At 40.1% G+C, this 18,032-nt stretch overlaps 1 protein-coding gene across 1 annotated transcript; it reads right to left on the reverse strand.

The window, feature by feature from the left end:
• Nucleotides 1-338: 338 nt before the first annotated feature.
• LOC139342216 (calpain-1 catalytic subunit-like) lies at nucleotides 339-18,032 on the reverse strand. The gene is made up of 22 exons (XM_070979203.1): nucleotides 18,003-18,032; nucleotides 10,154-10,403; nucleotides 9,621-9,690; nucleotides 9,371-9,489; nucleotides 9,143-9,276; nucleotides 8,859-9,033; nucleotides 7,475-7,549; nucleotides 7,229-7,314; nucleotides 6,095-6,169; nucleotides 5,376-5,536; nucleotides 4,796-4,962; nucleotides 4,403-4,414; nucleotides 4,091-4,299; nucleotides 3,879-3,907; nucleotides 3,635-3,720; nucleotides 2,687-2,744; nucleotides 2,534-2,595; nucleotides 2,237-2,305; nucleotides 2,020-2,098; nucleotides 1,113-1,229; nucleotides 726-781; nucleotides 339-476 (listed from the first exon to the last, which is right to left on the reverse strand). The coding sequence occupies exons 2-22, from the start codon at nucleotides 10,388-10,390 to the stop codon at nucleotides 450-452; spliced, it is 2,103 nt and encodes a 700-aa protein (XP_070835304.1). The 5' UTR covers nucleotides 10,391-10,403; nucleotides 18,003-18,032; the 3' UTR covers nucleotides 339-449.

The following is an 18,032-nucleotide window of genomic DNA, read 5'->3' on the forward strand; positions in this document are numbered from 1 at the left end:
AATTAAGTTTTCCATAACATGCCTGAAATCTAGATTCAGGTTGAACTAAAAAATATTAATTGTCAGTACTAATCATATCATTTCTACCAAACTTAACATTTTTCACCTGATTAAGAATAAACACACTCATGAGATACATTCCTAAACTGTATTTTTGTCATTGCTATGTACATTTTGACCTTTGTAGTGACAGGTGAGCAAAGCTGCCAGTTGCCATTGACGTTGTCCTATTTGTTCTCCCACTGTTCTTCACAATGGGAAAGAGTGACATATGACAGACAACGGGAGAAGGGAGGACATAGTTTTTGCATGAGAGAAGTTAGAAGTAAATGCCTTGTTATTTCATACTGTGTCATAGCTCATCTGCAGGAGAACACATTTTGTATCCATTTTCTTTCAGCTGTTGCTGTAATTCCAAATGCATCCTGCAGTTCATCTTCTCTGGCAGATTAAGTGTACATCGAAACGTACAGCCACTGCAAATGAGATGGATAGATTATTAACACATTTCAATGTATCTGTGGAACTGGTTAAAATCATGATCATTTCATCGTGCACAAGTAAAAATGTAGATCAAGCATGCCATATTTTCAAGAACAACACACTTACACACTGAGAGGATGTATTTAAAAGAAGTCAAGCATTTGCATTAAAGCACAATTGCCAATGAGATGTACCTGCACATTTCAAAAAATTTATAAGACCTCTGAAGAGGCTTTGGTTACCTCTGATTCGTTGAGAGTCAGGGCCGGTCCACCACCGGCTAACTGTTTGAAGATTTCTATAGGAAAAGACACAAATTAATTTTACTCCAGAAACTGAAGGCAGGGAGTGGGGCTCATATATGTCTACCACATGATGAAAGTTCAAAATGTAACTATCATCCACGTGAGCACATCTTTGGCATTTGATGCACTCCTGTGCTGCCCTAGATGTGAAACAATGGTGTGCCACCAGTGAAGCGCATTAATGTTTGAAATGTGTGTTGCGCTCCAAGGAGGGGCAAAAACAGTTTGCTGACCACATAGAAAAGATGCACGAACTCAATGCCAAAAATTCATATATGAATCTTCAGTGCTGTCTACTGTCATCAGCTGTCCAAATTTACTTACGGCTCATGCAGTCGAAGCGAAGGATGAGACAGATGAAGTTCTCCAACGTCATCACTCCAGAGGAAGTACCGTAACGCAGAGCCATCAGACTCAGCATATCATCGCTGATCCTCTTTCCTGGCCCAACATGCATAGGTCAAAGCTTAGGTGTGATTCATTTTAGGACCAAATCTAACTACTGGTTACACTATTGATTAATCTGCAGATTAATTTTGTTTTATTAAGCATTGCCATGGTTTACTGGGACATGAGAATAGAACAGATGCAAGGTTAATGTCATTAGTAAGACCTGCTGACAAAAAAGGGTATTGTGCTTGAACTCCATAATCTCTTATAATCCCCAAAACATCTGCCATTTCACAGTAGAGCTGAGGAGTATTTACTGTAGGTCTATACAGTTGACAGACAAGCATGCTGCACTATAATTACTCCTCAGGAATGAAAGATTTGGAGTATGGCCAATACACTCCTGCCAAACTGAGTTAACATTTCCTGGTACATGCTTTTATTTACTTCAGCCAGAGAGTGGAGAAAGATCCGATATGAATACAGATTTCTGTTCTTCTTTCCTGCATTAATCATCTTACATGCACCAGATTTATCTTGTGACCCTTCACTTATGTCAGAGTTTAAATTCACAACCTTTACTTTTTACAACATTGCTGTATTGGTGCTTTTAGAAGATCTGAGTGCTTCTTCCACAGATGATGTACACATTATATATCTGGCACCTTGTTTCATAGCATTCTTTTGCATCAACAACAGTCTTGAATGCACACAATGACAAACAATTGGCAAGAGTTTGTTTTTTCTGTGCGCTCATCATTAGATCTAAAATAAGGGGAGTAAATCCCAGGATGATTCAATTGTGTCTATAGTAGACAAAAAGAAGTGGTTGATCGTCTACCTGAAGCCATGATTGCATTCCTGAGCTCATTTAGTGACAGTGTTCCAGTTTGCGACACATCAGTGCGGAAGAAAATCTCCTGGTTAAAGGAAAGACAGTTTGTGTGAAACTCAAATCTGCAATACTGCAAATCCATATTAAAGTTTGTGAGTATTAAGAATCCATCAGTCATCTCTGTTTAACTGTGAAATGTTTAACCTTCCCTTGGTTCCTTTACCTTGTATGTGTTGATCTTCTTCCACAGACGTACAAATTCCTCACCATTCAGTTTGCCAGTGATTGATGTCTAACACAACATTAAGGTATTACAGCAGTACATGTCCTAGCCTAACTGTCTTGTTTTGTTCATGTGCGTGATAACATCAAAAGGTCAAGGCAGGTGTTGGCTTGTTTGTTGTTTTTTGTGTTTTATGTAACTGCACTCAACGTGGGAGATTCCTCCAGATGCAATTTAGCAGATGAGGTGGATCAAAAAGAAAATTTTTCTGGCATTTTGCTTTTCATAACAGGATACATCCATCAGAGCAACCATGCTGCGACAGGCATCGATGCTGAAGCCTCCAGATTTCAAGTCTCCTAAATAAAAACAGAAAAAATATCAGGACAGGATCTGAATATTTTTTTAGCTCATATGTTGTGAACCCTGTCGTTGTTTGACTGTCCAAACCTTGCAGAACTTTCTCATTCAGAAGCTTCTGGAGCTGCTCACTATCCACTTCTTCATACTGGAAATTAAATAAAAACAATTAAAGACTTATATTTGGCTCACATGGTGGTTGTCCTAATCACAGTTACCTTTATACTGAGGGGAAATAAGTAATAGTAATAGCCCTATGGATTTTGATTGAAATGCCATAGGTATAGATAAGAGACTATAAAACACGGTTCTATGCCAATATTTAAAATTCCTGATCCAACTAAGCAGTTACACCATGAAGAGCAGCAGCAGCAAAATAATGATGACCTAACTCAAATAGAGAAAAAGGCGCAGAAAAAAAGCACAGAAAAGCACAGATTCAATATTAAAAAGACATTCAAAGTCCAGTTTAATTAAAGGAATAGTTCAAATATGCTCATTCGTGTTCTTGCCGAGAGTTAGATGAGTGTATCAACACCCCTCTCAAGTCTGTATGCTAAATATGAAGCACAGGAAACGGGGGAAACAGCCAGCCTGACTCTGCCAAAAGGTGCGTACCTGCGCCTCTAAAGCTCACTAACATGTTATGTCTTGTTTGTGTAATCTGTACAAAACACAAGTGTAAAAGACAACATTTCCCAGCTTTGCTGAGGATTGCGTGCCTGACTTTTTCTTGGCCGAGACCAGTATCTTCGTGGGGTCTAATGCTGGTGGAGTTGGCAGCAAGGCATGTCGGCATATTTCTAAAATGTTGAGCTCTTGATGGGTTCAGACCACACTATATTTTTGTCTGTTAGATGATCACTGTGTCAGATTAGGCGCTTACAGAGTCATTCTTTCTTGCTTGATGGAGAAACTATCCAATAGTGACAATTCTAGTGACATTCATTTTTGTTCCGACACCCTACATTTGTCAGATTGTGCTATTATCAGGCTGATATCGTGTAGTTTGAACCTAGCATAAGACATACAAATCACCTTGTCGGAGTATTGACGGAAGAAGTTTCTCTTATTTTCATCATCCGCTTCATTTTCAACTGGTTTGGGCTGCAAAAGATTGAACGCTTTCAGCTCTAGATGAATGAATTCACTGCACAACATGTATGTGTCATATGCTACCAATGTCATCAACAATGCAAACAATATAACACATTGTAACACAATAGCAATACCAACACATAATATATTCAAAAAATCTTGCACACCTCTTCCACTTCCATACGTTCGTGATTATGGCCAGCAGAATTCTCACTGAGGGGAGAGACAGCAGACATCAGTGCATTACTTGTAGCCAGCTGGGCAGTAACTTAGTAATGTTTTTTTTTTTTTTCACTGCATGTACAATGGACACACTGGTCCAGGACGTGTTGGCTGGTAGATTAATTGTACAACTATGCCTATAAAGACTAATTAGTGAGTTGTGAATGGACATACTGGATGTGGGTCTCAGCCTTAGACAGGATGGTGAGGATGAAAGTGGCCGTTTCATTGGGGTTGAAGGTGGACGGCACAATCAGGTATTCACCAGGTTTCAGCAGGAAGAACTCCATCACCTCTCGTGCGTTCATGTAGGTTTTTGTTTGGGCGACAGGTGCGTGGGTGCTGAAGAAAGAGGCTGGGAACTTCTGATTCTGTCCCATGTACTGTACAAGTACCGATGACAAATAGATACTTCATTTATAAGTAGTTCATATCACTAAACTGTATTTGAGGATTAGGCTGTTACTGCTGTAAACTGTTACTTACGTCTTTGGTCACCTTGGAAGAAGGAGGAAAATGAGGAAAATGAGTTTATGTTCAGGACAAAACAAAATTAGTTAGTGAAGTCAAATCAATGACAATATGAAAACATGTAAATAATGCAAGTAAAATAATGGAATTTAATGATCACTTAGAGGCTTAGAGGTTAATACATTTCTTGTAAGAACACATACGTTTCGGCCCTCATGAAAAAGAGTGAATACTTGGGACTTGGAATATGCTGCACTCAGAATTACTTTAAGGCTGCACCAACAGAATGGTTTAATTTTTATTTTCACGTAATCTGACTATTTTCTAGAGCTCATTCCCCATATCTTTGCACAGCATATCCATAATATTCCTCACGCTGTGACAGAAACAATGAAGGGCATTGTTTACCTCAAATACAGAGAATCCAATGTGCAGATTTTTGACCAGGCGTCTGTTCCTCTTGTCAGGCTTTTGCATGAGAGACACCATCATGTTTTTTCCTCCCTGCCCCGCAGAACAGTCGCTGAGTAATTTGTCAAGTGTGACCCGATACTGTGGATTAGTCCAGAAGCTCTCTGGGAGTCAAAGAGGGAAACAATTTTGCATCTTATCATTTTACCAAGAGGGGGAATCTGAAGACTGGGAAAAATAATTCTGCAGCCAATTCATCCATTCTTGCCAAATAGTGCTTTCTTTGTTATAGAGCCGGGTGTGTCAGCAGGAATAATTATAGTCATGTAAAGAGATGTCATCAATTGATAAATTGATTAACCCATGGTGTGTTTTTAAAGGGAGGGCTATTTAATAGAAAGCTTATTGGGGGCATTTTTAAATTGATTCCTGTATAAAGCTATTATAGATTACCTCTTTAAATTATACATTAATTAATTAATAAAAAAATCTGATTCATTTTCAAATTGCCACCCTCCAGTCTCCATGTTCCTTTTGGAGGGACAGTTTTGCATGAGCCCAGATGTCCTGGAAGTACCTCTGTTATTCATGCATCCTCCAGCAGTGGTTCCTGCAACCCATCTGCCCTCATAGAAAGAGGTCTTCCAATGGCAAGAGGAGTTTCCATCAAGGAAGTCGGGACACAGGCAGCAGATGTCGAGATCCGAGTAGAACTTACAGAAGTCTTGCAGGGTCATCCTGTTGACATCAGAGATACATTTAGATAACACACTGCTATTTTAGAGATGCAGTCCACAAAGAAAAAACATTAACTCTGTATCAATCAGTTGATGTAAGACATGCAAGTGCAATCTGCATAAATGCATAATTGTTCTATAGGTGTTTATGAAATTGTGATTAAATTATAATTTTAAATTAGACTTAATTAGTAGTTTAACAGTGAATCATAATTGTGGTTATGGTGCGCTCAGCCACAGGAATGTATTGTCAAAGAAAAAATATGTATAGAAACTGTTGAGTATTTGTATCTACCTGATATGCTGTACTTTCTGTGTGCAAAACTGTGGTTTATGAGTATTAGTTATTTGATCCCTTTAAGTATAAATATAGTATAATCAGTTTTGATTTCAGGGTGCATTTTTACACAAAATTTATTTCTAAAACAAATAAAATTGTACATACTGATGATATTAATGATTTGTAGTTGCTATTTGCATTAGTTTGCCAAAACATTTCACATTCAGCATTTTTAGAAATGACATATGTTTTCTCAGATTTTGATTTGAACATGCTCACCAGAACTCCCCATCGTCACGCACGGAAAGGCAGATCTCACGATCTTGAGGATTCACGGTTTGCCACAATGGTGACCTTTAAACACAATCAGTGGAGGAAGGTGTGGCAAAATTGTTATGATTGCAATTGTTATTCACATGAAGAGGCGCATCACAACACCTTTCCTTATATAAATTGTGTCAGTGAAAAATGATCTGTGTGCTTTTTGCAATATAACCACAGTTATATAAGGTTTAATTTTTGCATAACGGTAAGGGCGTTTGGAACCAAATGCTCTTTTGTGCATGTTTAATTTTCCTATAAACCTGCCACGCTGTGCCAACATTTACATTTGTTCATCCGGTCAAAAGCAACCTGCCACACCTGTGTGCTCTTGTCTAAATAGTCAAGAGGTCACAGATAAAGCTGAGGCAATGCTGCACACTTCCAAGCCACATGCCATCTCTACCCTCTGTTAAATTAATGGACGAGAAAAATCTTTGCTGATTGATCTTCAACTTATCTCAAATGATGCTAACTTTCACAGAAGTAAAAGAAAACAAACAAACAAAAAAAACATGGCTCTGCTTCACTGAAAGTGGGCACAAGCTCAGGGACAAGAGCACGCAGGTGTGACACACTGTTTGCACAGTTGCAAATCCTGGCATTGTACCTTTATAGGCAAAGGTCAACAGATATTCTGCTGATGAAATGTCAACGTGCTGCATTTGCTCTTCAACAAAACTTTATTCAGCTGCCAGAAAACTGAAAGCCGGAAAAGGGTCAAGATGATAAGATAGCTTGAGCGATCGCAGGGCTCGATTCAAAACAGCCAAGTCTGCTCAGCACTGTCATTCAAAAAACAACAACAACAACAAAAAACACATTATATAACTGAGGAGATCATACTTTAAAAAGCACAAAGATAATTTTTCATATGAACAACTTATATGAAGAGCCAACTATCTCAGTTTAGACGAGTAATCAGTTGGTTAGGAGACTTTGGATACTGTTTGTTTAGCTAAAGGGAAAAGCAATGCTATTGTGCTAGCATAGACTGACATCAACAAAAAGCCACAATTTGTCGACAAAGCAGTCTTAACAAATTTGCTTGTGTGACAGTCAATACAGTCAATCACTGGAAAAATATCTCACTCATCACTCCAGTCTCCTTTCCACTCTCCTTGGCCCCATGGGTTCCACAAACGCACCAGGTTTACTGGTTGCCCTCGGCTCACCACCTAACAAACAAGTACAAAACAGTTGCCATGAAAATAACTACACTTTAAAGCAGGCTTACCTTAATGTATACTACAATACAGGAGAGGCAACAACAACAACAAGAGGCTACAACTCTACAAATAAACCTCATTTGCCTTTAAAAGACATGCAATCCTTCACCTGTTTCACGCCTGTGACAGAGTAGGCATGGCCTTGGACCAGTCCATTTGGTAGTACAGTGTTTTCAGATGTCTCCTATAAGACATACGGTGTATGTTATCATTCCAATGGAATAAACAAGCCAAACAGAAACGGGATGCACACACAGGCGACTAGGAACAAGACAAGATTACTATGACAGAGAGACAAGGAAATGGCTGTCATGTCTAGCATGAAGCTCGAACAATCTGGCAGTGAGACATCTCCGCCATGCCGCTTTATAGGAAGAGGAATCATTGGATGAGCATCAGGTGCGAACAGCAGACCACACCACCACTGCAGAACTGGAAGGAAACTCACACACGACACATTCACAGAAAAACATAGCAAAAATAATAACCACGCACAGTATAACAGGGGATAGGTGGAGGTTCATCAATGTGACAAAAGCAATGACACTACTGAAAAGCATATCAATACATATTGATTTGTATTTTGTAAAATGCCATGTAGCCCTATTTAAGGATCCGCATGAGATGTTTGATCAGCAATAAAGTAATTCATTTCTTGAGTATCATGGGGCATCATGGGATTGCCAGTGGACGGCTAACAACCATCCTTATAACAACAGGAATGGCTTTCAAGCTGAAAATAAATGGATAAATAATCACAGAAGACTTTCAATATTGGAATGATCATTATTGATTTAACAACGCCTTGAAAAGACACTGCACTTCAAGGCTGGATTAAAAAGCTTTTGAGAAAGATTCAATCACATGAGAGCCCTAATTAGAACCACAACAGTCTCCTTCAGGGCATAAACGGAAGTCTCTGGCATGCAGCCATCCACAGATATTCACAGGTGATATGTCATCAACGACAATGTCCACCTGAGGAGGTTAATGACGTTGTCATAATGCTTATTATTAATGCAAAGCAAGTTAGATTTAGCGCAATTGGGACAGTTTGCTGATGTAGGTTAACATTATTTTTTAATTTGCCAGAACGTCTCATGATACCAGTTTAGTCACTTCACATAAAATCAGACCAGTTTAAGCATGTATACCAGACCGGATCAACAAAACCCCAAACCAGCCCAACCCTAATTGACACACGTAATATAAACACAGCTAGAAAAGTCTGTTATCATGTCTAACAAGCATTTATCAAATACCAGACAACCTCTATCGGAACATCTCCAAAGTGTGTTTTAAGTTATTATCTTTTTAATATTGTACTACAATGATTTTTGTAACTGTGCTGAGATCATCTTAGACTTAAGGTGGTTTTATGGAACGGGTTTCTGGTCTTCTGAACAGACAGACACCATGAAGAGTTTGAGTACACTTAATAAAATCAGAAAAACAGCTAGTGTGTGTGGTTGTGTGTGGCCTGTTAAATTTACCCCCTGTGGTGTACCGCAACCCATCAGTGACGTGGACTGGCCAGCTCGGCACATCAGCTCCCACAGCTCTGGAGGAGGGTTAGACAGCTGGATACACATGTGAACACCACCGGTGAAGTCCATCAAAGCCTCGGCAGGAGTTCCAGCGTTCATGTCCACGTAAGAACCACACACTCTGACACAAAAGGGTGTGAAATAATTTACAGATATACTCCAAAAATCAGACAAATCTCATTGAGAAAATCCATTTCATGACTAAGAAACAATACACTGTTTTTCCATACTTGGCATAAGCTTTCTCCAGCAGAGCAGGCCAGAACTCAGCTGGGTCTTTCGAGTGAACGAAGATTAGTCTGCCATTGACTGTTGGTAGCTTGTCATCAATGACGACATCCACCCATCTTCCAAATCTCCAGAACTGAGTTGTTTAGAAATGAGAGAATAGGAAGGGTTTTACCATTTAGCAGAGCTGACTTTTAAACAAATAGTACTCGCAGTGATTTTCAGTTTACCCTGAAGTGGAACAGCCCACAGTAGTTCTCATCAAATGTTTGGTCAAGAGGGACAACTTGCTCAAAGACATGAGACTGGAAGGTCAGAGCTCCGATAGATGCAAGAAACCAGCAGTTTCCTGAGTAAAAAATGGTCCAAATTACAAACTATCAAGAATACTAACACAGACTGTTGTCTGCACTTGCAGCTCACAAGGGCATAGCTGAAAAACCCATTTACGGATTATTATGATAAAAGAAGGTTTCGTACCAACCATGCCTTGTCCAAAGTCAAACCTGGATATTCCATCAAGTTGAAAACATGGTGCCGGAACTAATTTCTGAAATGGAGGATTTGTTGACAACACAGAACTTGTTATAGGTTTAATATTGGCATTAGGGTTAGATGACAATACAGTAATACACTATGTGGCCCACTTAGCTTTGACAGGTTTGTCTTTGACCTTTGATGTTTAGCCTTAAAAGTGTACACAAAACTCAAAATTTTTATGTTAGGCCTAATACAAAAACAAATTGTTCAAAGATGGTTATGTGAAAGGGTTGCTCATACTTTCCTCCAGCTGTGATTACCAGGTAGTAAGACACTCATTTTAACATTTCAAAATGCTTCAAAAACCCAGATTTTGTGAGCCTGACTGCTGTTACTTTGATATTAGTTTGTTTGGTAAAACGTGTGTGTTTATTACCCATGCTAGATTCTAATTACAACTCATCAGTTTAGTTGCAACATTTACAGTAGCGTGATATGGGATCATGCAGTTTTTAGTCATGAAAAACACTCACATATGGTCTCAGCCACTGCACTGTCTTCATTTCAGAAGGGCTCATCATCCCATCGCCGATGGATCTCCTGTCTGGGGGAAACATGTCATCTATGTACCTCACCCGTTTGACCAGACAGTACTGTTTCAGCTGCTGGTAGTCTTGGTTGAGGAACTTCTCAGGGTTGGCAATGGTCCCAACACCACTTTTCTTCTGACGATCATTCACAATGTTCAAACAGACACCTGGTGGAGGCATTTTCAGTCCTTTCCTGAAAAATTAAATCAAAATAATCTTACATTTAAAACATTTACCAAATGAACAAACTGACAAAGCCATCAAACTGGCTGCATGCTGGTCTGCAACATGCTTATCAATATCCAGCTAATGGTTCATTGCTGCATGGACTGCACATCATCATATGTAACACATCAAACTGAGAAGGCGTGGAGTTGGTTTGACACAGCCAAGTCAAATCTTCACCAATCACAGCAGCTCCTCGCCTCACCTTTAAGAACGCCACCGGCGAGGCGCATGGCAAGTTTCGGGGATGACTGAGACCGCACAGGAAAGTGTCCGACGCCCAAACTTCTACCAGGAGGAGACTGACCTCACTCATGTTTCATGACATCCAGCACCTGCCCCTTTGCCCCTTGATGCCCAAAGGGCCCTTTTGTCAAAGTGATTTTTTTTTTTTTTTTTTGTAAGTGTGTGTGTGAAAGTCTGTCTGAGTGGCCCAAAATAATAATAAATAAAACAAAATAATAATAATTTAGATCTACCTTGGTCGGTCACATGATTCACAACGTGCCCAGACGTGCCCTGCTGCTAATCGCTAATCTGCTGGAGACGGCTACTGCTAGTCTTGCGAAACAGAAGAAGACCCGAGGCAGTAAACAACTGGTGCGATGAATAAATTTTGCAGCGTATTCGCTTGTGCACGGTGTATTCTTGCAAGATGACTGACGAAGTGAAGTGAGCAATGAGCATCCTATGTGTCATCCAACTCTGCACACACACCTCTCACAAATTATAGCCGCTAGTTAAGCACACACAGCGTGTTTGAGGCTTTTTTGTTTGTTTGTTTCTGTATGTTTCTCTTGTCATGGGCAAAGTGCATTAGAGAGATATCATGTTATTTTACTGTCAAGCTGTTTTTTCTTATGTTTCTGGAGGCAATGAGGCATAGACATGTTATTTTACTAAAACTATGCAATATGCATATTCACATAATTTTGGACTACTACAGTATAAATACAAGAATAATAGAAGAATCTGAATTTTGATTTTCTCAACCTCTCATTTAAACATATCAGTACTTGTTTGTTTATAACATTTACACACAAATTAAATATAATATGCATACAAATTATAGAACTTTTAGAACCTTGCTGTCAAAGTTGATAGTCAAACTGAATACAAGCACAAAAATATTTAAATACATGATTTCTATATCATTTAATTATGTTTTCCCTTTTTATTTAGCACAAGGAATAATAAGGGGCAGATTATGAATGGATTAAATTCGTGGCTATACAGTAAAATTTTTGAAAAGGTATGAAATGTCATAGCAGCAGCAGCATAGCCTCCTCACCAACCCCCTCAACAGAAGCTGTTATAATAATATACTAATGTACCCCATCAGGTAAAACAGAGACTAATTTTGCTTTGCACTGGCCTCTAACAAATATATGAGGTGTGGACAATGATATGGTATGTTGTGATTCCATGTTACATTCTTTATGAATATGGGTTGCTACCATTCAACCGGTTATATTGCAAGGTACATTTCTGTATGGTGTTTCAAATTCATGCTCCATGTGCCCCCTTTTAACTTTGAGCACCTGCCTCTCCAAAAGTCTCCGCACGGCCCTGGTAGGATGCCACGGCTGTTTCTGGCACAGCAACGTTAATTGATTAGTTCACATCCCTGTTTCACCTGTGTGCATTCGGTCAGGGTGAATGACCATTACGCGTGCCGAACATGCTTGCGATGTGGTCAGATGAGATACTGCTCAAAATATCAATCTGACTGTATGTGCTGAGTCAGATAGCTGCATTGAATCGTGGCTGTTGCTAATTATTGATCGCAGTGTGCGTTCATGACTGACCGAGCACTGCTGAAAACACAGTTAAAACCACGCTGCCGTCTTGTTGATGGTGTGATATACAGCATCATCAACCACGTTTTCAGTGGATAGCCGTTATCACCTAGCAGCCACCCATCCAGAGGGGTGTCCCCCTGAAAGTCTGTAGGGATGCTAGAATTCGCCAGGATGAACGAGTCATGTGCCGACCCGGGGAAAGTGGCATATACGTTCGTCACCAGGCAATTTGAGTCACAGATCACCAGACATCCCTGTTTCACCTGTGTGCATTCAGTCTGGGTGAGTGACCATTACGCGTGCCAAACGCGCTTTCGATGTGGTCAGATGAGATACGGATCAAAATACATAAATTTAGGTCTGACTGTATGTGCTGAGTCAGATAGTTGCATTAATTGCGGCTGTTGCTAATTATTGATCGCAGTGAAATGCCAGACACTATGGAAACCTGACTGTGAGGTGTTGGTGACGTGAGCGCACTACTCCGCCGGTTTACTAAAATCCACTTGCGCCACCGGCGCACAGAGTTGACCAGGTCTGAGGTGGCGAGCTTTCAGCGCACTTTTACGCCGCCGCCACAGACCAAAATATTAAACATATATTAAATAAAACTGAGGAATGTTATTATTAGATTGTGGTCTACAGGTTGTTGACTGTATGACCTGAAAGGTCACTTAGTGTGATTTCCCTCCACCCTCTCATCTGCTTTCACTCCTAACAGATGGCTATACATATCTAATCATCGTTACACTGGGTGCCAGTGAGAAGCCTTTATTCTTTTGTGATAGTCTATGAATACATATAAAGAGAAGCTGCTTCCAACAGGTTCGCTCTTAATATTTCGGTGTAGGTGTCTGCCTTCAAAGTCCTTATTGATTGAATCCTGCTCCCCAGCCTCTGGGCCAACACACCAACATAACAGCCTCTTTAGCACAGCACTGGATCAAACTGGTTAGTGCATACACGGCTGAGGTAAGATGTGATGTGCATGTCCAGCATGTGCCAATTAACTGCGTGGATTTTTGATGTGATTTCTAATGATCAACAATTTGTCTTTCCTTTTCATCTGTTATCACTTACTGTCCCCTCGGTAACTTTGACGTGCAAGCTGATTTTCCACAAACGAACACTTATTCCAGTCACATCTCTGCCTTAAACACAGCGAGAGAGGAAGACAAGGAAATGGAATGGTGAAATGGAAGTTATCACTATATTGACGTGTGATTCCAGTGAGTAATTTCTAGTGAGAAACTGGAGTGGCCCGTCTTATTGTGACCATCGTACGGAGCCTGAGCAGCTGTCTGTCCCAGCTGTGTGCATGCACACAACTATCTGGCCTCGAACGCATCATGATGACACAAGCACGGACAACATGCCTTTATCACAACTCGTTTAGACTACTGCAATGCACTTTATGTTGGGCTGAGTCAGACATTGCTGTCCCGTCTGCAGCTGGTGCAAAATGCTGCTGCTCGGCTTTTAACTGGAACCAAACAACAAGAGCACATCACTCCTATTTTAGCTTCCATTCACTGGCTCCCTGTCCGTTTTCGGATTGATTTTAAAATTCTTTTATTTGTTTTTAAATGTATTCATGGTCTCGCCCCACAATACCTGTCTGACCTGCTTTAGCCCTACACTCCCTCACGTGCTCTCAGGTTGGCAGATCAGTCATTACTGGTTGTCCCAAAGACAAAGAGGAAAATGAGAGGTGACCGAGCTTTTTCAGTTGCTGTGCCAAAGCTCTGGAATGAGCTGCCTTTGAAGATTAGGCAGGCAGACTCACTTTCAGTTTTTAAATCCTCTCTTAAAACGCATTTCTTCTCTTTGGCTTTTAACTCAGTGTGAGATGTTGGCTTTTTGTTTTGTATAGTTTTTTCTTTTTTCTTTTTTAATTGATTTTGTCTTCTATCTCTTTTACTGCCCTTTAATTTGCTTTTATGTGTGTACAGCACTTTGGCCAACGATGTTGTTTTTAAAGTGCTTTATAAATAAAGCTTGAATTGAATTGAATTGAACAGCCGCCAGCGTGTCGTGTTTGTAGAGACTGACAGTGTGTGTGAAGGAAGTTGAATCCTTCAACCAGCTTTGTGCTCTTGTCTCTCTGCTGTAACCACAAATGAAGCCGCTTGGCCTTAAACTCTTAAACCACCTTCATATCTCAATCAAACAAAGCTTTGAACATTACACCAATGTTTTACAATTAAAAATTCATCAACCGACTCACAAACAAACAAACAAACAAACAAACAAACAAACATTATTTCTGCTTATTTTGATTTGATTTTTATTCTTTTTTTTTTTATTTAATCCAATTTTTGTTACTTTTGTTGTATTTTTTGGTTATAGCCTGATTCAGTTTAGTAATTATTAGTGCAGCTGATTGTGCTGCTGTAGAAAGTGAAGACATTTCAGTCTCAGTCCTTCTGAGCTTCTGGAGCCTGCTGTTTGAAGATTCTCTACCACCACTTCTTCTTCTTCTTGGTGACCTGGCTCTCGAGCTTTTCCACTCGCAACCTCATGGAGCTCTCCATCAACTCCCACTGCTGCTCCTTGTCTTGCATCGTCTGCTTGAGGCCAGTGATGGTCTGAAGGAGGAATTCCTTCTCCTTCTTCCACACCTGTTGCACAGTCTGCAGAGCAGCCATGAGCCTATTATTCTCATGTTTCTGCACGTCCACTTGAGCCAGACAGGAAGTATTCTGCTGCTCTAGACGGTGGCGTTCAGCCTTCAGCAGATTCTTTGTGTTTTCCAGAGCTGCTCTGATCTTTGTGGCCTCTTCTTTGATCTTTGATGGGAAGCCTGGCATCTCACCATGCTCTCCGTTGCCTTTTCGGTCTCTTTTTGTAGAGCTTTCTCCATGTTGCTCACTTTCCTCTGGAGCTTGTGAGCTTCAGCACTCTGAAATATCAGGTCTTTCTGCAACTGTTCTACTCTTAAGAGAGCCTCAAGCCGTGCAGCCTCTTTGTCTGAAAGCTGCGCCTTCAGACTCCGAGTGCTCATCTCAAGTTTGTCTTCAGCTGCTGCACAGGACTGCTTTTCAGCAAGGAGCTCCGCCTTCAAGACCTTGATCTGCTTTTCAAGGCTGGTGTTGGCTTCCATCATGTTCTGCAGTTTGAATGAAAGGTCTCTGACTTTGCCACTCAGCCAATCGATATTTTCTTGATTTTCTGTTCCGATGCCTCTCAGCTTCTCGATTTTCTGCTGTGCAGCGTGGCCACGTGGAGCCGTGGCCTCAGCAAGCTGGACTTTCAGGCTGCTGATCTCCCGCTGCATGAGCTCTCTCTCCTGGCTCCAGTTGCCCGCTCCGTTTCCTGGGAGGTCATGGAGGAAGGTATCCAGCAAGTCCTCCCGAACGTCTATCAGGACTCTGTTTTCTTCAGGACTTTGGATGAGGGTCGCCTCGCTGTCCTTCAGGTGGACCCTCACCTGTTCCTCCAGGTAGCTGAGATATAAATCAAGTGGTTGTTCAAGCTCCATTGACCAGAATTCTTCGTCTGAACGGTTTTCTCTGAACGGTGTTTTCTCTGAACAGTGTTTTCTCTGAACAGTGTTTTCTCTCAGAGGTATTCTCTGAATAGTACTCTCGGATCAGTGTTTTCTCTGAACGGTGTTCTCTGAACAGTGCTCACTTGTGGTCGTGTGTGTGTGTGTGTGTGCGCGTGTGTGCGTGTGTACGTGCTTGTGTGCATGTGTGTGCGTGCTTGTGTGTGTGTGTGTGTGTGTGTATACGTATGTATTTCAATGACAATCCAATGTAGATATTTTTGATATGTCGGGTGCTCTTGGAAAAACAGGAAAAAAAACAGACTACTTGAAACAAGAAGGACATAAGTGGTTAAATGATTAAAACAACCAACATGTTTTGACGACCATAGGTCTTTATCAGGGCTTTAGTGCGTGTATTTGTCAAATCAATGAGTGGATGTGCCAGAATTTTCTTCAGTTTAATGCAGATAAGACAGAAGTGATTGGATTTGGCCCCAAAAATGAAAGGTCAAAGATTAGTGCTCACCTTAACTCCATGTCACTGACAACAACAGATAAAGCCAGAAATCTTGGTGTAATTATTGATTCCGATCTGAATTTTAACCATTTAAAGCTCATTACCAAATCAGCCTACTACCACCTGAAAAATATAACCAGAATTAAGGGATGTCTGTCCAAAGAAGACCTGGAAAAACTTGTTCATGCATTCGTTTTCAGTAGGTTGGACTATTGCAATGGAGTCTTTACTGGCCTAAACAAAAAAACAATGAGGCAACTACAGCTGATCCAAAATGCTGCTGCAGGAGTCCTTACAAACAGCAGAAAAATGGACCACATCACACCAGTCCTCAGATCACTACATTGGCTTCCTGTGAGTCAAAGAATAGACTTTAAAATCTTACTGTTGGTCTACAAAGCATTAAATGGTCTAGGACCAAAATATATTCTGGATTTATTAACTCCATATGAAGCATCCAGAGCTCTCAGGTGATCAGGGACAGGTCTGTTGTGTGTTCCCAGAATGAGAAGCAAACAAAGTGAAGCAGCTTTCAGTTATTATGCTCCTCACCTGTGGAACATTCTCCCTGCACACCTGAGGTCTGCACCAACTGTCAGCTCATTTAAATCAGGGCTGAAAACGTTATTATTTGCTACAGCTTTTACTTAAAGTAAATATCTGCTCAATGATTTTAATCATTCTAAATGCTGAATTATTGTCTTTTACTGGATTCTGTTTTTTTTTTTCCTTTAAATATATTTTATTTTTGTTTTTCTATCCTCTTCTACTTTCTTTCTTTCTCTCTTTTTGTGAAATGTATGATGTAAATGTATTTGTATGCTTCTGTAAAGCACTTTGAATTGCCTGGTGTATGAATTGTGCTTTACAAATAAATTTGCCTTGCCTTGCCTTGCCTTAAAAACAAACAACTTGGCAATGACTTGGCAAATATATTAGCAACAGCCAGTTTAGCCAGTATTCAAAAGCTGCATTTTAACAACCTAAAGTTTGCATATTTTCTATTTTATTTGACAAATGTATAATTATTTTTACATGGTAAATTAATTTGTCACTTGTCAGTGTCCCTATTGCTAACACTTTGTGATCACAGTATGTCCGCCATATATTTAGAAATATGGTGACATGTCTTCATGCTATGAAATTATACACTGCAACATAAATTGTGCAGCAACTACGGTATCATTTTGTTGCTTTTGCTCTCATTACATATGGTGACAGTACACCAGTGTGTTGTTTTTCTTTATAATGGCACAATGCCAGACAGTCTTACTATCACAGAGATGTCAACATGAAAGACTGCATTTCACAGTTGCGGCATGTAACTGAGTTCAACTGAGGTGAGTTCCATCCACTGAGCGTTTATTCTGACAGGTATGGTAAAATACATGCTGTACAACTCTGAGGTTTCTGTATTTCCAAATTCAGCACAAACTTTCATTTTCTATGCAATGTTTTTCTGGACCACAAATAACAAAATAACCCATTGCAATAGGAAGCAAAAGATTACAGTCCCTCCACACCTCTTATCACCCCACTGCGTAGACAATCACAGCTGTTTTTATGATTTCATTTGGATAACAAGTGAAATCATAAATTTTAATTTAAATTTAATTTTCAATGTCTCAAATGTAATAACATGGATTACGCAAAATTGATTACACAGAATTGAAGCTATGACAATGTCTACAAGTTGCTAACTGTTAGTGAAAGTGTGAATCGTTCTGTTAAAAATGACACCGGCAAAAGAAGACCTACCTTGCCAAACCGCCAGAGATTAATGATGTT

The sequence above is a fragment of the Chaetodon trifascialis genome, chromosome 14 (assembly GCF_039877785.1).
Source record: "Chaetodon trifascialis isolate fChaTrf1 chromosome 14, fChaTrf1.hap1, whole genome shotgun sequence".
NCBI classification, from domain to species: domain Eukaryota; kingdom Metazoa; phylum Chordata; class Actinopteri; order Chaetodontiformes; family Chaetodontidae; genus Chaetodon; species Chaetodon trifascialis.